This window comes from Dermacentor albipictus, chromosome 7, assembly GCF_038994185.2.
Source record: "Dermacentor albipictus isolate Rhodes 1998 colony chromosome 7, USDA_Dalb.pri_finalv2, whole genome shotgun sequence".
NCBI classification, from domain to species: Eukaryota; Metazoa; Arthropoda; class Arachnida; order Ixodida; family Ixodidae; genus Dermacentor; species Dermacentor albipictus.
The window spans coordinates 138,537,642-138,559,193 of NC_091827.1; the positions used below are offsets into that span (position 1 = coordinate 138,537,642).

General features: G+C 46.1%; 2 protein-coding genes across 8 annotated transcripts in view; one reads left to right on the forward strand and one right to left on the reverse strand.

Annotated features, from left to right (window-relative positions):
* The window catches only part of Asator (tau-tubulin kinase asator), a 476,910-nt gene that overhangs the window by 450,525 nt on the left and 4,833 nt on the right, over window positions 1-21,552 (forward strand). For all 6 annotated transcript variants that reach the window (XM_065425394.2, XM_065425393.2, XM_065425395.2 and 3 more), the window contains 2 exons: window positions 127-348; window positions 1,788-3,452. In XM_065425394.2, the coding sequence (XP_065281466.1) occupies window positions 127-348; window positions 1,788-3,452 (1,887 nt within the window). The remainder of the gene's footprint in view (window positions 1-126; window positions 349-1,787; window positions 3,453-21,552) is intronic.
* Window positions 12,366-21,552, reverse strand: part of LOC135896892 (uncharacterized) — a 102,069-nt gene continuing 92,882 nt past the window's right edge. For both annotated transcript variants that reach the window (XR_010562847.1, XM_065425398.2), the window contains 2 exons: window positions 13,556-13,815; window positions 12,366-13,062 (listed from right to left, as the gene is read on the reverse strand). Coding sequence is in view for 1 of the 2 variants with exons in the window: in XM_065425398.2 (XP_065281470.2) it covers window positions 12,892-13,062; window positions 13,556-13,815 (431 nt within the window). In the remaining variant the exon portion in view is untranslated. The remainder of the gene's footprint in view (window positions 13,063-13,555; window positions 13,816-21,552) is intronic.

Here is a 21,552-nt window from a genome sequence, read left to right on the forward strand (position 1 = left end):
ACGTGCTCGACGCCTTGATCAAAGCAGCCTGCGAACAAGACAAACGGAGCTAACGTTCATGCAGTCCAATCAGTTACCTTTGTCGGGTTTGAATGCTGACAGCCTCGTGGCGTTCCGCGAACGCAGGCGCTGTTGTCCAAGGAGCCGCGTCCAACTTCGACGACACTGCGAAGCCACCAGGGGCCACGCATTCTCCCCCAGTGGGAGGCGGCCAAGAGGGACATCGACAGCGTCAACCAAATGCCTCGGGAAGTGCCCACACACCAGATGGCGCTCACAGAGAACAACAACAGGAACAACAACAACCCGTCCAGGGAGTGCCACTTGGCGCCGGCCGCTAACAATGAGGTAAACTATTCAGAGGAGAACGTTGACGTCGCAACTGACCGTTTCGACTTCTTGCGTTCCTTGTTAAAGGTAATCCAAATAAGTGAGGCTAAGTAGGTCACGTAATGCAATGCAGAAAAGGTAGCCTATTAGAGTACAGTGGGTGCGAACGTAAGGGTAGCACAGTCGATAGCGGCACAGGATAAGATGAGATTAACGAATCTGAAAAAAAAATATTTTGAAATTGTTAGCGCCATTTCTGCCATCACTTCCGCCACACATTTTGGTTGATGCAGGCTAACTAGATACACTCCCGTGTACCGCGCGTTGGGTGCACGTTAAAGGCGGCCGAAATTAACCCGGAGTCCCCCCACGGCCTCATAATCATATCGTGTATTTGGCACTAAAAACCATAGAATTTAATAAAACTTTGCATGGCGCAAGACACCGGCAATTTGAGCTTGCTTGGAGACGCCTCCATTTCTATTCAGTGACACGTATAAAACAACCTCAGTACGGTAAAACCAAGTATTTGACAGCGAAAAAAAAAAACACACCCTCCGAAACGAACGAACACACCACTGGCGTAACGGGTGTCATGAAAAAATTTCATGCAATGTCTGCATTTTGACGCACATATATCTGCGGACAATTTACGGGCTTCTCCACTGCTTCTTTGACGCGTTTTATACCAGCTTCTCCTATGAAAAAATCAGAGAGGTCGCTAAAGTGACTATATAAGTTGCGTAACGTAGTTTTCAGGGCACACCACACGAGCGATAGCACTAATGGGAAAAGTACCATTAAGAGGGAGAGACAAAAAGGAAGGAAACACACGCTGCTTAGCGAGCATAATTACGGTCTGGCTACCCTGCGCTGGGGAAAGGGGTAAAAGTAATACTTTAACTGATTTACGAACGAAAACACGAACGATTAATGAACGAAAAGAAGGACAACCGAGCGGCCCGATTTTTGTACAAAAATATTTTGTGATCTTTTAAATCACATTGTTCATCACAATATATAAAGTAGAAGTGTTGCACGAGAGAAGAAAGCAATTCGTTCATAGAAAGGCAGAGTCGTTGGCCTGGACCTACAGTAAACTTGACCTGGGCTGCTACGTATTAGTAAATTTTTGTAAAGACAACGAAACTGTAAAGCCGGGACATAAAACGGCAAGCTTGTTCTGGTACCTTACACCTTAGCTGAACCAAAACAACTAATCCAGCGAGACAAACTTGGCGGTCCTTTCGCTAAGCTGAACGGTCACTCTTGGTATTTCGATGAAATTAACCTTGTTCATAATTTTTTTCCACACAGAGTTGCCTTACGTGTTGCCTGATGTCTTGTTTTAGGAGGTAAAATGGGTCACTTTCTCATTACACGCAATAGGCTTTCAATTTGCCAGTATGCCTTCATTGCGTGTAATTTTGCTTCAATGTGGCATCTTCTTCTCGCAGAAACTGGCCACCAAAGACAAGAAGGCAGATCTGTCCTCGGGCGCCGAGAACGGTCACGACAATGGGCTTGACGAAAGGCCTCAACCGGCGCCGCGCATCACAGTAGACGCCGGCACCGCCTCGGCCCGGGACAGCCCGTCGCACGAAGAGCGCTCCCCCAAGAGGCTGCCTCGTCTGCACATCGGGGCGGCCGCAAACTTGCCAGAAAGGGTTGCGACCGCGTCCGCGGGACTCGAAGAAGCCACGGCGCAGCCAGACGCTGCCGACTTGTCTAAAGAGCCTTCGCCCCTCGAGCAAGTGCTGCAGACTGCAGCTGCGGCGTCCGCCGGAAGAGATGTTGTCGTCGGTTCGAAGCAACACACTCCGCCCCCTCAGCCTGTGAGCACGCCTCCCACGGACCCGAAAGCCACCAATCTGGAACAGCGTCAGCAGCACCGGAGGCTGCACCGAAGGCCGTACCACCGAGACGTCTCGCTGACGCAGTTCGCGGTGGCAGACGACGACAACATATCCGCGATGCAGCAGGTCACCAAGGGAGCGGCGGCGGCCATGACGCTCGCCTCCAAGTGGCAGGCGTCGTTTGATGACAGCGAGGAGACAGACCACGACGAGATGGACGAGAACGCGCCCCTGGCCTCTCCCGACCACCGATTAATCAAGAGGGACTCGTCCGGTTACGCCCTGGACAAGATGGCGGGGAGGCCTGCGGGCAAGTCCGCCCACGCGAGTGGGGACGACGAGAGGAGGAAGAGGCTCGAAGAAGGCCGCATGGTGATACAGGAGGAAGTGGACGCCAAGAGGGCCGTGCGTCGCGCCGTCTCCCAGCCGGCCGACTACCACATCACTCTGGCCGGCTTTCCCCTCCAGGGTCCTGTGCCTCTGGGGTTGCCGCGCGTATGGAGCTGCCCGTCGATGGGCCAGCACATCCGCTCCCACCTTCAGCCGCCGCTAAGACAGCAGGCTTCGTTCGACGACAACGTCTACGAAGTGGACGTGACTCGGAACGTTGCCGCTAGGTGCAGTGAGGAGGGCGAGGAACGCAGAGCGTCTCTACCCTCTATTCACCTGCGGACGCCCGAAGAAGAGACGGCGCCCAAGAAGGAAGCCTTGGAGGTGAAGAACAGGGAGGAATCGGTCACCGAGAGTCGGTCCGTGCAGCGGTCGGCAAGCGCCACCGGAATGCCCGCGCCCAAGGGGATCCTCAAGAAGCCGAGCATAGAGAGGTCGCCCTCGCTGGGAAGTCGCCGGGACGACTTCTCGACGCCCGGAGGCGGGCAGCAGCAACCTCCTCAGACGCCCGCGGACCCAGCATCGCGCACGTGGGGAAACCACGTGCTGACGCGGATGCACTCGGACGAACCTTCCATCTACTTCGACGCTCCGGCGGCGCCGCTGGCACCGACGTCGCGCGAGGACCGATGGTCTCTGGGCAACATAGAAGAGGCCAACCTGTGGCGGGCGTACGCGTGCAGGCGGTCAGGCACGGACGCCGACGACGAGAACTCGAAGGACGAGTACGAGACGCCGCCTCGAGACGACCAGCAGCACGTGTCGGTGATCAGCTTATGCGAGCTGCCTGAAGCCTTCCGGCTCATAGGATTGCACGACGCGCATCCCGCGTACCCGAGGCGAGAGCCCGACGAGCGGCTGCATAGGCCGGCTTCGGTGAGTTGAACGAATGCTCTTCAGCACGAAAATTGATTGATTGATCGAAATCAAACAGCTTCCGGATGAAAAAAAGTGGAAAGTCGTATTTTCCAGTGGGGGGGGGGGGCATAATTCTGCATTATTGTTGCTTTCTAAGAAGTCGCACTTAAGCCCGAAGGCCGAAGCATCGATTGAGATAGCAAATTAGTAGACATCTATACAAAGCAACGATAGTAGCTTCATCGGCCGTACAAACTCGTAAACATTCGCTTACTAAATTAACAGCATAGGGTCACGCGTGCACAGGCATACAGAAACACATCTCACTCGATGAACGCCGACGCTCGCTGTCAAAGCGCTGGCGTGAGGAAGAGCGGCAGCAACAGCGAGCGAATTCACCTTCGTGCTGCCTCTCGCTTCAACGCAAACTAAGCGGCGAGAACACGTCGCGCACGAAGCTATGGGCCCACAGTACACCTAGCCTCTGTACCCATCGCAGATCGTTTTCAAGGTAGGGCTTCTACGTAGGTGCAGTGGTGGCGTAGAGGTGCCGCCTCGCGCGCAATATGGCCGTGGTTCGAATACCGGCGCCGCGCAATTTTCCACCGGATTAAGAAAAAATCCGCGTGTTAATAACATTGCATAAACAGGCCTGGAGTGCGGCCTGATCCCGATGACAAGAGCCGGTAACGCACACTCTCACCAGAGCAGGATTGGCCACCCTGGTGCAGTACTTGGTCACAACCTCCTATATGAAGACAATAAAACCCCGGCCATCAGTCCCCAGCAGCTGCGAAGCAACTGACCACGCCGGCGGTCAGACCTGTGATACAGCAGAGGGTGCTAAGAATCGCTGGCTCCTGACAATGACGCTGTGTTAGACGCTGTTTTGTAACTCGCCGGATTTCGTAAGAAATGTGACTGCCATTCCGGGAATTAGCGACCATTTGGCTGTTGTTGCCAGTATCCATAAAGAAAAAAAACCGTGCGAAGTTATCTACGAGCAGAAGGGTCTACTTTTATGAGAAGGGTGACTACGATGCAATTCCTGAGAAACTTCGTAATTTCTTTTCTGTTTTCGAGTGATTATCTGAGGAGCGTAATGTGCATGATATGTGGGACAATCTTAAGAATACGTTACTCGAGCTGGTAAGTGTACATATCCCCAATGTTGATTCTTCACGGCTTAAAAAGCACAAACAGCCATGGGTAACAACACATATACTAAATCTTATCAAGAAAAGGATGAGGGCGTTTAACGCATTCAAGAAAAGCAAATCAGCTGCTCAATTTTCAAAACTACATACAATTACACGTGAATATAAGCTAAAGATAGGAAAAACTAAAGATGACTACTTCACTGAGCTGAGCAACAAAATGAAATCAAACCCTAAAATGTTTTGCAAGTAATTAAAACAGTGTGGTTCAGATTCCTTCAGAATACAGGAGTTAAACTATAATGGTAAGGTAATTATGGGAGACAGGGATAAAGCTCCGTGCCTAAACAAGTTTTTTCATTCGGTATTCTTACCCAACCACACCTATCATTGCTTAAATGATATTGCGCGACATAAATAACGACACGGACGTGAGAGAAGACGACACACCAAGCGCAAACTTTCAACTAAGTTTATTGTGCCACTGCGTCTTTTTTATACATGGCAGGCAACGTAGATCGCGCATGCGCTTACAAGGATATGAAGTGCGAATTCATGTAACATGGTTACGTGTCACGTGATGCCGCGTCCAAGTAACTTCATTCTTTTTCTGTGAGAGCCAGAGACGGGAAGCTAACACACGCATCACCCAATTTCGCGATCATCTGCGCTTCAGATATCTCACGGATGAGCTGCGTACTGCCACGGGAAACAATCGTGCATTGATCCTCAAAAGTCTTGCAGCCATGATCGCGACAGTGGATCGCCAAGGAACCACCAGAGCCGTTTTTTACACTGGTGCTGTGTTCGCGGAGCCGATCATTGAGGCAACGCCCAGTTTGTCCGATATATTTCTTCCCACATGAAAGCGGGAGGTTGTACACCACCCGGTGTACACACTCGCCAAACTTTTTTCGGTGATGCTTTCTGCACTTGTCGGAAGGGACGGCATTTGGATCCGTCAGCCTGCTAAGCCTGCCGAGCTTGTCGGGAGCAGAAAAAAACAACTCTTACATTCGCCCTTTGGGCAATCTTTTTCAAGTTGTGGGATATCCCGTGCATGTAAGGTATGACACTTACTTTAGGGTGTATGCCAGCAGGGGCATCGGCAACTGACTTCTGCGTACTGGATCGCGCTTCTCTTATGATGCGTGCCGCGACAGACACTAGCAACACCCTAGGATATCCAGCCAAGGACAACCGTAATGTTTGCGCTTCTAAGCTTACGTCCACAACATGACAGCAAGACTTGCGAAGGGCATTCTTGAAGCACAAACTGATAATGGCCCGCTGAACAAGCTTAGAATGTGCGGACGTATACGGCAGAAATGGTTTGTTGGCTCGCGGCTCATACGACCAACACGTGTGGCTGTCCTGAAAGTACAGGCGAAGATCAAGAAAACGAAGACACCTATCTACCGACATCAATTCCCACTTCATTTCCTTGCAAGCGCATGCGCGATCTACGTTGTCTGCCATGTATAAAATGACGCAGTGGCACAATAAACTTAGTTGAAAGTTTGCGCTTGGTGTGTCGTCTCCTCTCACGTCCGTGTCGTTATTTATGTCGCGCAATATCATTTAAGGAATGGATTACCAACTTGCCCGGAATGCTGCTCTCACACCTATCATATTCATCCACCTAAAACGAATATTTGGCCTATGTTTCCTGTTGAGCTTAGTGCTAATGGAACTGAAAAACTATTGAAGGATATTGGTGAGACTAAATCTAGTGGTCCGGATGGAATTTCCCCACGTGTGCTCAAACGTTGGGCGGGGCCAATTTCTATGTACCTTTATTTAATTTTTGAAAAATCTTTATCGAGAGGTATTTTACCGCATGACTGGAAAATCGGACACGTTGTTCCGATACATAAAGGTGGGTCCAATAAAGACCCTTGTAACTACAGGCCAATAACGCTTACGTCTATCCCGTGTAAAATACTTGAACATATCTTATATGAACAAATACTTAATCATTTAAGTAAGCATAAGGTACTAATTAACGAGCAGCATGGATTTCGTAGGGGACTATCTTGCACAACACAACTAGTTGAGTTTTATCATGACATAATATCCAGCGTAGATGCAGGAGGACAGGTAGACGGTGTGTTCCTGGATTTTCGGAAAGCCTCCGACGCAGTATCGCATTCACCCTTATTGTTTAAGCTTAATACCCTAAACATTTATGCAAATGTTTTTAAATGGATTGAATGTTACCTTTCCCAAAGAAGGCAATGTGTAATACTGGATGGAAAATAATCCGAATATGCAGATGTTACGTGAGGAGTCCCACAGGGCTCCGTTCTGGGTCCACTATTATTTTTGATGTACATCAATGATATTTCTGCCAGAATTTCATCTTTTATACGGTTGTTTGCGGATGACTGTATTGTGTACAAAAAATTGCCCATCACAATGATACAATTGAACTTCAGGACGACGTATCACTTACTCATGATTGGTGCACTAAATGGAAAATGACTTTGAACATAACGAAGTGTGTACATCTCTCATGTACTAAAAAGAAGAAACCGATTCAGTGATGGTATCATCTGAACAATCTACTATTGAACCAAGGCAGTACGCATAAGTATCTAGGTGTGCTACTGTCGTCTGAATATTCGTGGCAGCCTCAGGTAGACAGTATCATAGCCAAAGCTGGTAAAGCTTTGAATTTCATTCAGAGAAACCTGCGATGTTCACATGCGAATTTAAAACGTATGACAAATACAACTTGTGTTCGACCACTCTTAGAATATGGCTGTGTTGTGTGGGACCCCCAGGAGATAACCTTCATTGCCGCTCGAGAAAAAATACAAAACCGTGCTGACAGGTTCGTCTTGGGGCGGTACGGAAGGAGGGAGAGCTGCACTGCAATGAAGGCTGAGCTAGGATGGGAATCTCTTTCTGCCCGCCGCAATAAACTGAGGTTAAAATTTCTATATTCTTTTACTACAATAAAACTGGAATTAATAGAGAAATTTACCTACAGAAAGCTCATGACATTTCAAAACCTACTCATCATAGCTGCAAAATCCTCGAGTACCCTACCAACACGAACATATATGCCAATTCATTTTTTGTTCAAACAATTAAACAGTGGAAGAGGCTGACTGAAAAGCAAGTGCATTGCGTGAATGAAGATGTATTATATTCCACGTTGTAACCCCCCTGCTGTAAGTCCTTTGGGCGCTGAGGGGTAAATGATGAATAAAGAATAAAGGCCGCCATTAAATTCTGAACCTGGCAACGTTTAACGCTAGAACGTTATCTAGTGAGGCGAGTCTCGCAGTGCTCTTGGAGGAATTAGCCTGCAGTAAATGGGATATAATAGGGCTCAGTGAGGTTAGGAGGACAAAAGAAGCATTATCAGCCTGTCTACGCCCACTGCAGGACAAATGCCTTTCCCATACTTCAACAACCCGGTCATGTGCTAATTGAGGGCATGTTGTCCCTGCAAACTTCTTAATCTCATCCGCCCACCTAACTTTAAGCCGCCCTCTGCTACGCTTCCCTTCCCTTGGAATCCTGTCCGTAACCCCTAATGACCATCGCTTATCTTCCCTCCTCATTACATATCGTCCCCATGCCCATTTCTTTTTCTTCATTTCAGCTAAGATGCCATTAACTCGCGTTTGTTCCCTCACCCAATCTGCTGTTTTCTTATCCCTTAACGTTACACCTATCATTTTTCTTTCCATAGCTCGTTGCGTCGTCCTTAATTTAAGTAGAACCCTGTTTGTAAGCCTCCAGGTTTCTGCCCGGAACGTGAGTACTGGTAACACATAGCTGTTATACACTTTTCTCTTGAGGGATAAAGGCAAACTGCTGTTCATCACCTGAGAATGGCAGCCTAACGCACCCCAGCCCATTCTTATTCTTCTGATTATTTTGGTCTCATGATCCGGATGCGCGATAACAACCTGTCCTAAGTAGATGTAGTCCCTTACCAGTTCCAGTGCCTTGCTAGCTATCGTAAACTGCTGTTCTCTTCCGAGACTGTCAAACATTACTTTAGTTTTCTGCAGATTAATATTTAGACCCACCGTTCTGCTTTGCCTCTCCAGGTCAGCGAGCATGCATTGCAGTTGATCCCCTGAGTTACTAAGCAAGGCAATATGATCCGCCAATCGCAAGTTACTAAGGTATTCTCCATCAACTCTTATCCCCAATTCTTCCCGATCATCCACGTCTCTGTATACCTCCTGTAAACACGCTGTGAATAGCATTGGAGAGATCGTATGTCCCTGTCTGACGCCTTTGTTTATTGAGATTTTGTTGCTTCCTTTATGGAGGACTACGATAGCTGTGGAGCCGCTATAGATACATTTCAGTATTTTTACATACGGCTCGTCTACACCCTGATTCCGCACTGCCTCCATGACTGCTGCATGACTGCTGAGGTTTCGACTGAATCAAACGCTTTCTCGTAATCAATGAAAGCTATATGTAAGGGTTGGGAACATTCTTCACATTTCTCAATCATCTCATTGATAGTGTAAATATGGTCTACTGTTGAGTAGCCTTTACGAAATCCTGCCTGGTCCTTTGGTTAACAGAAGCCTAAGGTGTGCCTGATTCTGTTTCCGATTGCCTTAGTAAATACATTGTAGGCAATAGACTGTATGCTGATCGGTCTATAATTTTTCAAGTCTTTGACGTCCCCTTTCTTATGGATTAAGATTGTGTTGGCGTTCTTCCAAGATTCCCGTACGCTCGAGGTCATGAGTAAAAAACTTGGGAATGGCTTAGCCCGGCTATGTCAGTATATACGTAGCGAAAGCTAAGGCATACCATGGTTAGCCTTGGTTCATCTTGATTGCATGTCCAGGTTAGTCTCGTTGTCTAGCGATGTTGCAGCGTTTAGCCAGTCTTTCGGAGCGCTGTTCGTGTGTTTCCTCGGCGATTCGTTTCCTCTTAATTTCGTTCCGATGTCGATTCAAGGCCTCCTCCTGCTTATCAGAATTGTCGCCGTCCATGCTGCTGCCTCAGCTGTGGTTGCGGCGCACGCGAGCTCTCCTTTTCAATCCTCCGACATGATATCAGGCATGGACGCAGCTGGCGAAGCCAGCAGAGCCGAGCGCAACGACGAGGAACGCGATGTGACGTCATACCAAACGGCGGCGGCTGAAAGGCGCGGCGCTGCACAGCGGCGGAGCAGCTGTGGCTTGGTGGTACTAGTGGCGCATGCGCAGTAGTGACTAGGGAGCGAGAGAGAGAGAAATATCCTAGGAGAGGCGCGGGTTGTGACGTCATGTGTCTCCTCGGCGCACCGCCACGGCGAAATCGCAAGTTCGCGGCCAGTAAAGCTTTCACTTTAACAAAGAAAAGAAGCATGAGGAAAAGAAGATTATACAGTGCAAAAAAATGCGGGCACGCCCTGTGCTACTGGGGCTTAGCAGAGAGACGCGAATTAAGAGTCGGATTCCTGAATAATAAGGATATTTACTTATTTATTTATTTTGTGATGCTGTCAATCCCATCAGGGATTTTTACAGGAGTGGGTTTAGAAGGGTCTGTAGACATTGTAGTAGAGGCATTTACATAAGAATACAAAAGGGTACTTAGTAAGTGTAGAGGTTCATGGGCCTATGTTAACATCAACAACTATGGCAAAAACATAATGCACAATGAGCTTATTTCAATTACATATGATGTTTTGCAAAGAGACAAAAAGGAAGAAAAAAAAGGATAAGCCTATGGGATATACAATTGATAGCATCATCCGTCATTTCATATCACAAATTTTCGAAAACATTCGGCAATTTATACAACGATAACGATGATGTTGATAACATCAGTTAGTCGTGGGTGACTACTGTTGGCGCAACAAATTTATCAACAGGGGCTGTGCGACTACCATCTGGGCTACAGCATTCCAATAGCGAACAGCTCGCGGGGAGAATGAAAAGCTGAATGTATTGTTAGTGCAAGAATAATCTTGGAGTGTAAGGTTATGCTTGTGACTGGTTTCTCTGGATGTGTTATAGGAAATATAGGTGTTAGAATCCACATGAATCTTATTATGCAGGATGAGATACAAAAAATTAAGTCAGTACAGCATCGCACGACTGCTTAGTGTGTGAAGGCCGATCGCGGATAGCACCTGAGTAGGTGAGTCGGTGCGCCGAAATCGGTTACAGATAAACCGCGCGGCTTTTCGCTGGACAGCCTCAAGAGTAGCGATGTGATTTTGAGCAAATGGAAAGCACGCCACGTTCGCATATTCTAAGACAGATTCCAAGACAGATTCTAAGACAGATAATTGTAACATAGACCAAGAGCTAGGCTTCCTTCGTAGAGTATCGCAGGGCCCGTTTTAAAAACAAGCATTCGCATCGCTTTGCTTGCTACGTGCTCTACATGAGCCGACCATCCTAAGTCTGATGATATGATAACGCCCAAGTACTTGTTTTGAGTGACAGTGTTAAGTATAGTATTATCGCAGCCGTAAGTAAAAGTAAGCTTGGATTTCTTTTGTTACTGACATTGAAACTGTTTTATTGAAGTTTATGGCCATTTGCCAGTTTTCACACCATTGGTCTATCAAATAAAAATCCTTGTTAAGACTAATTTGGTCTTGTCGGTTTAGTACTTCTCTATACAAGACGCAGTCGTCTGAAAATAACCAAATCTTGGATTCAATCTGATTAGTTATGTCATTTATGAACAAAAGAAAACCACACCAAGGCATTTGACAGCTGGCACGATTTCGATCTTACTGCTGCCCAACATGAGGTCGAAATTTGTTCGGTATAGTTTTATTCTTTGTGCGGAAAATTATTGCGTTACCTTTCTTGGCATTTCCTTTTGTGTAATTATTTCAGACTCAGGCGCAAGTACCGAAGAAACTGATTTCCTTGTCTCAATAAATCATGTTCATCTTTACTGGCTAGCAGCATCGTGAGATTTTCGGCGTAAGCTAATAAAGTGACAGACAATGGTGCAAAAAAATGTCATTAATATGTATATTGAACAATAAAGTGGCTCAAATACTACCCTGTGGGACTCCACACAAAATCCGTTGTAAGCTGGATGACCTATTAATATTGGCGTTTACGGCGTTTCAGATAGGATTTTATTAACGACAGGCATATTGCTCTAGTTCCATAATGATCTAGTTTATGTAGCAACAGACTATAGTGGATTACATCAAATGCTTTTAGAAATCGATATAAATTCCAAGCATTATTTGTCTTTCTTCAAAAGCATTTATCACAAACTGTTGTCGCTGAATTAATGCAATTTCTGTTTACCTCTTTTGCCTGAAGCCGTACGAGCAGTCGGACAGCACGAAGTGTTCTACGGAGAATGTATTGAATCTAGCATTATGAATTTCTCTGAACCCTTGAATAGCACTAGAAAAACCGAAGTCGGTCTATATTAGGATAAATATGTTGTGGCGCCACCCTTATGGATAGCAAAAACCTTGACAATTTCCATTTGTTTAGGCGAAATTCCGGAAGAAAGAGTTAGGTTGTGTATGCTTACCAATAGTGGTGCTAGCATATTAATCACAAATTTGAAAGCTTTGATTTGAAAACCGTCTTTGTCCTCAGCTTTACTAGTTTTCAGGTTTGTGAAAACGGTTATTCCATGTTCTGTTACAGGTTGCAAGAACAAGAACTCTGAAACACTTGGTGTTTCATAATCATATCTTATGAGACCAGTGACAGAACAGCATAAGGTGTTTGTAGTGTTGATAAAAGCACCATTAAAGTGATTCGAAAGGTCTTCATTAGTAATTGTAAGCCAGACGAGTAGCGGGTAACAAAAAGCACTTTATTCAGAAACGCAGCCGAGTATACAAGGAGCACTGCGATAAGCAGTGGGCGTGTTGCACATGCGCACTGGCTGACTTCCACGCATGACATTGCGCTTCAGTATATCTTCCCTTCTATGGGAAAAAAGTAGAAACATTGATGAACATTTTCCTTTGCAAACAAGGATTGCTTTGCTATTTACGTTATGGTAGTGGATAACGTTGCAGCTTTTGGCGTACCCGTTCATTTCTTCGAAGTGGGGCTTGAATTGCGTTTGCTGGGGTACTTGGCTCAGCCTGTCTTGGTGTTTCTGCTGGTGACTTGGCAGGCTGAGCAGCATCTGTGGCCCTGTGATGCTCTCTCGTACGGCTTAACTGCTGTCCACGGTCCACTACGTAGCATCGCGGTGGCCCTGCAGGACCAACTACCATGGCCGGGGCGCTCGTTCTGCTGTGTGTGTCATATACGGACACTATATTTCCGCTATGAAGGTCTGGCAAAACACATGTCGTTCTGCTGTAGTAGGAACGCTGTTTATGTCGTATCTCTTGTAGTCGCTGACGAACTGCTTCCGTGGGTATCGTCTTGGGCTCCAGGTGACAGTTGAGAACCGGGAGTTGGCTTCTGGTGTAGCGTCCCATGAGCCTTTGAGCTGGCGACTGCAACTGTTCGTCCCTTGGAGTATTCCTCCACTCCAACAACGCACTGTAAAATTCAAGGGTGGAAAACGGGCATTTGTTTAGCAGATGTTTAGCTTCCTGAACGCCACGCTCTGCCAAGCCATTGGTGCGCGAGTGGTACGGGCTAGAAGTGCTGTGGCTGATAATAAATGGACTTGTGAATTCTTGTAAAGTTGCACTGTGGAAAGGAGGGCCGTTGTCACTGCACAGTTTGGCAGGAATGCCATGTGTGGCGAAGATTTCCGCATTTGCATTGATTACAGCAGCAGCGGTAGTCCGATTAAGCTTGCGAACCTCGAAGAACAATGAGTCAGAATCCACCACTATGAAGTAATCATTGCCTTCGTAGTGAAAAAGATCGACCCCGACAACCTGCCATGGCAAACTCGGTAATTCGTGGCTCAGCATGGGCAGCCTTGCATTTCTTTTCTGTACTTGTCGCGAATACCGCATGACTTCGCTACATGAGAAACGTTGGCCTTCATGTTTGGCCGGTATATTACCTGTCTTGCTCTCACCTTCATTTTGTCTTTGCCACAATGTGCATCGTGGAGCAGGCCGAGAACTTCCTTGCGTTTTGATGGAGGCATTACAAGCTTGTTGCTTCTGAGAAGCAGCCCATCCTCGACCTGTAGTTCATCACGGTAGTTCCAGCATGGCTTTAAGGCATCCGGGAGCTGCTGCTTGCTTTTGGGCCACTCTGTACTTGCGTAACGGCAGAGTTCTGTCATGAGGGTGTCCTTATCAGTCTCCGTTGTGCTACTGAGCACCTGTTGATCTGAAACAGGTAACAAGGAAACAACATTGTCTCTTGAGTGGGGATATTGAACTTAACCCTGGACCTAGAGGTGTGCCTTCGGCAAGTACATCAAAGTCAAGCGAGGCTCATAGCACCACTTCAAGTAGCAGTCAGTGCTCTACTAGTTCCCCTCCAGAGACGGCTAATCTTCTCGCTCAATTCTTGGCTGGTCAGAAACAAATTGCACTTCACATTGCCGATATAAAGGAATCTTTTAATTCCCGCTTCGAAGCCCTTGAAACACGTGTATCTTCGCTCGAATCTTCTACAGGAACTGTTGACTGTAGTACAATGTATGACAAACTTAACTCCGAAATAGTGTCACTAAGGGAATCTATCGCTAAACTCGCTTCAAAATCCGATGAGGTGGAAAACCGGTCACGCCGGGACAATATCAGACCTTTATCAGACCTCTCAGACCTTCAAGCCAAAATTGACGACTTGGAAAATCGTTCCCGAAGGTCAAACGTAATATTCTATGGAATTGACGACGGGGAACAATTTGAAACATGGGAATCGTCCGAACGTCTTGTACGTGACTTCTGCAGGAACCGACTTGACTTTTCGATTTCGTCGCTGGCCAGGCCTCACCGCATAGGTCGTTTCTCCTCAGATAAAAAGAGCCCCATCATCGCTAAACTTTTTAATGACAAAGAAGTCGAAACTATTCTGAGCAAAGGCTTCAAACTAAAGAATACGCCCTTCAGTGTCTCACGGGACTATTCGGAGGCTGTGCGGGACAAACGCAGGAAGTTGTTGCAGTTTTCGAAAACACTAAGGAAGGAAGGTGATCGTGTACGTCTTATTTTTGACAGGCTGTGCCTAAATAACGTCACCTACATTTGGGACACAACTTCTAATTGCGTGGTGTGTGTACCACGCACAGACGCACGCTCAGCAATGACCCCACCTACGTGACGTGCCCCTTCTAAGCGTCAAGCACATGTAACCACCCCATCTCGTTCAGATGGAAAGGTCTCTTTCTTCTACACTAATATCAGAAGTGTTCTTTCTAAAAGTATTGAACTATCTTCTATTATCGACTCAAGTTCGCCTTCCATCATCGCACTAACAGAAACGTGGCTCAACGATACTGTTTCCGATAATAACATTCTTGTCAGTCAAGTAGATTTTAACTTTTTTCGCTGCGATAGAAAGGATCGAAGAGGCGGGGGTGTGCTTATTGGAATTTCTAAAGATTTCTTTGCTATACCTATCTTTGTCAACTCATTTCTTGAAAGCGTATTTGTGTCCCTGAAGCTTGGTTCCACTGACCTCATTGTTGGTATTTTTTATCGCCCCCCGGACATGAATGCGACCTTCGAAGGGGAATTTCATCGCGTTGTTGTTGAAATATGCGGGAGGTTTCCAAATGCCGTTCTTTTAATCTTCGGAGACTTCAACTATCCCAATATTCAATGGTCTACACTATCTGTTTCAGCCAACGATACTCAGGCACAGGAATTTCTTGATTCTTGCCTTGATTTTTCGTTGTGCGAGCTTATCGAAAAACCTACACGTTGCTCGAGCACATGCGCAAATATTCTTGACCTAATTTTAACTATTCGACCTGACCTGTTTACTGACATAGCCCATCTCGATGGTCTTTCTGATCATGACATAATTACTGGAAGCTCAACTTGTTCACTTAACCAAAAGAGAGTTGCTGAAAAGTGTATAAGCTGCTATAAGCGAGCCAATTTTGACGCAATATGTATCGAATTATCCCATTTCACGGACCATTTTTAGACGCCTACTTGTCACGTTCCATTGAAGATAACTGGAACCTTTTTAAACATACTCTCTCAAACTTAATTAACAAATACATTCCAGTTATGACTATCAAAACAAGCAACATTTCTCCATGGTTCAATCAGCAATTACGTCGACTTAATAATAAAAAGAAACGACTTTTTAGAATGGCAGACAAAAACAGACTATCAGCTTCATGGTGTCGCTATAAAAAGTGTGACAAGGAATAACAAGAACTTTTAAAAACTACTCGTCGTCGCTTTTTCAGTCGTGATTTGCCATCTTTGCTAATAAATAACCCTCGGCGCTTTTGGCGCACAATAAATCCCAGCAACCACCCCGATGTAACTCTTGCTAATACCAATGGTTCTCCTGTTACTGAATCAGAATGTGCTAAGTTATTAAATGACTCATTCTCAACAGTTTTTACTCTTGAGGATATTACTACATGCCCTAGCATTGATGTTGTTTCCGGTATTAATATGACTGAAATAATTATTGATGAAGCTGGTATTTTATCTCTACTTGGAAAATTAAAAACGTTATCTGCATCTGATTATAATGGCTTCAACAACAAAATACTTAAACATATTTCTTCTGGTATCTATCGTTGCTTGGCAGCCATCTTCTCTCTATCAATGTCGTCAGGAACAATTCCTCAGGACTAGCTAATAGCAAAAGTAGTGCCCATATTTAAATCAGGGGATCGCTCGTCCCCACTTAACTACAGACCTATATCTTTAACTAGTACCATCTGTAAACTCTTGGAACACATTATACACTCACAAGTAATTACATATTTAGAGCAACACAATATCATCTTCAAATACCAGCACGGTTTTCGCAAGGGCTTCTCATGTGAAACACAACTTGCACGATTTACTCAGGATTTACACTCATCATTAGACGCCGGCATCCAAATTGACGCCATATTCCTTGACTTCTCAAAAGCGTTCGATCGAGTTCCTCACCACCGGCTCTTACTAAAACTTAGACATCTTAATATTCACCCACTTGTTCTGGCATGGGTGCAAGCCTTCCTCTCTAATAGACAACAGTTCACGTCCGTCAATAACTTTGACTCTCCTTTCATCCCAGTCTCATCCGGTGTTCCTCAAGGAAGTGTACTCGGTCCATTGCTTTTCCTAATTTATATAAATGACTTACCCTCGTCCCTCAAATCTAGAGTTAGGCTATTCGCTGATGATTCTGTTATTTACCGCAACATCTCTTTTGAAGCTGACCGCCAATCGCTACAATCTGACCTTGACTCCTTAACTTCGTGGTGCACAACTTGGCTAATGACACTAAATCCTTCAAAAACTAAAGTGATGTCTTTCTCTAAAAAAGCTTCTCGAATTCCAACCTCTTACTTGCTAAATAATACTTCAGTGGAACTTACGACCACGTACAAATATCTTGGAGTTAACTTTCAGTCTGACCTGTCCTGGAATTACCATATTAACGTCACCCTTGCTTCAGCAAACCGCTCACTTGGGTTTCTTAAACGTAACTTGACACATACCCCATCGCACTTACGTAAACAGGCTTATATCACTTTAATCCGTCCTAAAATAGAATATGCCTCAGCCATTTGGGATCCCGATCAAGTCTACAATATTAAAAACATCGAAGCCCTGCAGAACCGTGCTGTGCGTTTTATTTTTTCGGATTATTCACGTCACACCAGCGTCACTTCATTGAAGAATCGTGCTGAACTGCAAGTGCTATCATGTCGGCGTAAAATCGCTCGCTCATCACTTCTTCATAAGCTTTACCATCATGCATCACTTCGCGAGGACTTCTTTAGGCCACCCCCTGCTAGGGTGTCTAGATAGGGGAGGTGTGATGACCGCGGCGCCCTTCCCATAGAGAGAGGTGATCCCCTTGCGCGTGACTGCCGCTAGGGCAATACAGAGCGCTGCGGCCCGGGGCGCCGTGTGCATTTCCGCGGAGACTGCGCAGAGAAGGCAGCGAGTCCGGCTACACAGCGCCTGGGCGCCGGATGTTCACGGTGTGTTTTGCTGCAGATTGTTGCGTGTGCTGCTTATTTATAACTGCTGTGGGCTGACGAAGATGCCTTCAACTTCAAAGAAAAAAACTCAGAGGTGGTGCTTCGTGCCAGGGTGCGATTCCGGTTATAAATCTTGTTCGGAAAAAGTGTCCCTTTTCCGTGCGCCGACTTGCCAAGAACTGTTTTTGAAGTGGGCGCATGCCATTCCAAGGGCCGACAAACCGCTACGTGTTTCAATACATTCCACAAAGGCCCTCCTCAAGTACTTAACCAAAAAGGTCGGCTTCAGATACCTGATGACGTCGCACCTGAGCCAAGACTGCCTTGAGCGCTCATTTGGGATAGTACGGCAGACAAGTGGTGCAAATGATCACGCCACCCCGGCTCAATTCATCCTTATCATCAGGTACTTGTATATCTTTGGCTGTAAAAATAATTTTGCTGAACAGCTTCCTGTAATTTCAACATTTGCAGGTGCTTGAGCTTTTCCAGTCTTGCAAAGAGCCCTAGAGGTGGAAGCGTGTCGCAAGGACTTCTGGACTCCCTTCTTTCTGCGGAAGAGGCACTCCTGGAAAATCAGAAACAAGATGATGTATTACCCATGGAGGCTGTTGAAGTGGCCGTGGACCATGCGGACTATGTTGTAAAGCGAAGCGATGCTCGCTTGGTATACTACATTGCAGGCTACGTGGCCAGGAAGCGTGTGCTCTCAACTAGCTGTGCAGCATGCAGGGATGCCTGCCTTGTGCCGAGGGACTGTGTCCCAAAAGAACTCCCAGCTGATGCCTCCAAAGAGTGGGACTTGGGTGGGCTTCTCTACCCGTCGGAGTCATTGTATCGTCTTATTCAAGCTCTTGAAAGCAGGCTAACACATGAATTTAGCAGAACGCGTCTGCATTCTAAAGCTGCCTTCAGCATACTCAAGAAAGCGAGTACAAATGTGCCACAAATTGGTTGTGTGGAGCATTGCCTGGCACTTACAGAATCGGTGGTCAGGTTTTTCTGCCTTACCAGAATCCACTTTCATTTGAAGAGCCTCAACCAGGAAATGGATGAAAAAAAAGGCAAAAGAACGAAGCCTTGCCTGATGTGAAACGAGCAGCAGAATTGGAAGTGCATTCTGCTGTATGCAATAAAGTTTGCTCGTCCAGAAACATGTTGCTTTTGTTTATCTGGTTTTCGAATTGCAGTGAGAATTAAATGACTCCAGGACGTTGCACTACAAGGTATGTCATGGTTTAATGCTGATTTGGCCGGCGTAAACGAACTTAAACGCTTTCGTACGTAATAACGCCCACAACTAAAAAAAAAAACGGGTGGCGAAAATGAACATTCCGGGGGATCCTAGCAGTTATCGCGTTGACCTCGGAGAAGAAAGAATACGATTGCATATAAATCGTGCAAACAGCATTCTACGATAGATAAGCTCCCCGCTCATTTAGTGGCTTTAATATGGAATTTCTAAAATGCGTGCTCGCTTTCTGGCAGCAGAAAACTCGGTTGTGTTACCCCGTATTCGAAAACCGCATGATAACCGTAGCGCAATACCATCTTTGCGATGTCTAAGGGACTGCAGTATTAGCTAAAATTTCTAAAACTCAGTCAAATGCATTTCCACTACAGCATTCCCTCTAAACACGCAGCGGACGGCCGCGCGTGCTGACGGCGCCCCTGACAACAGCGCCGCCCCGCGGCATTCACGCGAACGGGGGTCAGGTTTTCCTGGCCGGTCATCACACCTCCCCTATCTAGACACCATACCCCTGCCATCTTTGCCCGCCGTGATCACCCTTTTAAAATCGAACGCTGCACGTGTCGCACACTAACTTATGCCAGATCATTCATACCGCGTACCATAACCGAGTGGAATAGCTTGCCATCACACATCGCAACCGTCACCGACATAAATAAATTTCAGAAACTTCTAATCCTTAATGAAAGTGCATAAACCTTTCTTGTGTCATGTCCCACCCCCATTCTTTTTTAGAATGATGTTAAAAGATCTTCTTGTCCTCTATGTAACATGCATATTGTTTTGGTTATTGTTCCTATTTTTATTGCGGTGTTTTGCCTTTTTCTTTTAAGTTTACGTTTTGTATTGTTTACTGATTTGTTATACATTAATGGTCTGAGTGCTTTCTATGACTCAAATTACCCTCCATTTTTCGTGTGTTTGTGATACGTATTCTTCTTGTACACTTCTGATTATTTTTACTACCACAATAATCTTATTCGTTTTGTATTATTATCTCTTGTGATTATAGTTTATCAGTTCCCAATTTTTGTTTTCAGCTTACTACTCACTTATTACATCTGTATGAGTTACTGCACCCCCCCCCCTATGTAATACCCTCCTGCGAGAGGGCCTTTAGGGGTATTCTGAATAAATAAATAAATAAACATTGACTTGAAATTGCTCTGTTTTCTCCACCAGCTCTGTTTTGCAAGGAAAGCGCGAAAGTGCGTCGGCCAAAGACAGTTCCTTTCTTGGTTTGTATATCGCGCTGATAGGGAATCTTTGAAGCGCGAGGCGCATGCGCTGAAGGCGAAGAGGGCAATCGCAAAGCGGTTTCTTTAAAATCGATTCCAGTGGTCGGTGGTCGGACTCTACCGTGACCAGTGGTTGCCCGAGTATGTAGTCCTTCAATTTCATGCAGCCATTAATTATGACTAGGGTTTCCTTTTCGATTTGTCCGTACCGCTGTGGTGTGGCATTTAGGTAGTGGGACGAACAGGCAATGAGGTGGTTATCTTGCAAAATGACTGCTCCGATACCATACTGACTCGCGTCCACGGACAGTTTCATCGGCTTGGTCTGGTCAAAGTATGCTAGGACTGGTGCTGTGGCAAGACTAGCTCTTAACTTTTGGAAACTGTTTTCCTGCAGTTCTGTCCACATCCAAGCGACGTCCTTCTTAAGTAGCTCCCGAATAGCTGCAGATGAGACCGACAGGTTTGGGATCAACAGAGACACAAAGTTTATCATTCCAGGGAACACTTGAAGCTCCTTACGGTTCTTTGGCGGTGGCACTTGCATGATGTCTTGAAATCTGTCTGAGCCCGGTGACAGCCCTTCGGCGGTGAGGAGGTGGCCCATGTAACGTACACTGGCCTGCAAGAATTGGCATTTCTTTTTATTGAGCTTTAGATTACGTTCCCTACAGCGTTCAAGCAAGGCGATGAGGTTCATGTCGTGCTCTTCGAACTTCTTTATTAATACTTTCCGATCATTCTTCTGCCCTTCGTTTTCACACTCGCAGGTGCGGTAAACACGCCTTGCATCTCTCCACCGATAGTCATTAAAAATGTAGTGTTCTGAACATCCTGGGGCTGTAGACGCAGCCTTCTCGCTGCTGCAAAAAGTTCGAACCCAGTTTCCAGATCTTCCAGTAGTGGAAAATGTCGCCAAACACGTAGAGCGGCTTGGGCGGTGGTAGCAGAGTTGAAGTCATCGTCGTGGCTCGTGGTTGTCGTTCCGTATGAACTCTTGTCTCCCACATGGGAATTAATACTGCTGCATTGCTGATCTTAAGCTGTTATTCTATGGCACAACTTGCCGCACGGGCAGGAACTACCTGACGTGCCCACTTCTGACACCATGTAAGCCAGACGAGTCGCAGGCAACAAAAATCACTTTATTCAGAAACGCAGCACTGCGGAGCAGTGCGATAAGGAACACTGCGATGAGCAGTGGGCGTGTTGCACATGCGCACTGGTTGACTTCCAGGCATGATATTGCGCTCCAGTACAGTTATGACTCACTCTGTCATCCTTCGTTATACTATCAATGCTAGTCTTAGTGCCCAAATTCAAACTTTTGTGCACTTGATACCAAGAGTTGTATTGTCTTTCGTTCGACGAATTAAAAAAATACATTAGGTAAATATTCATATTTTGTGCTATGTAGTTCCTTGGTCAGTTGATTGCAGAATTTTTATAATTTTCCAGTT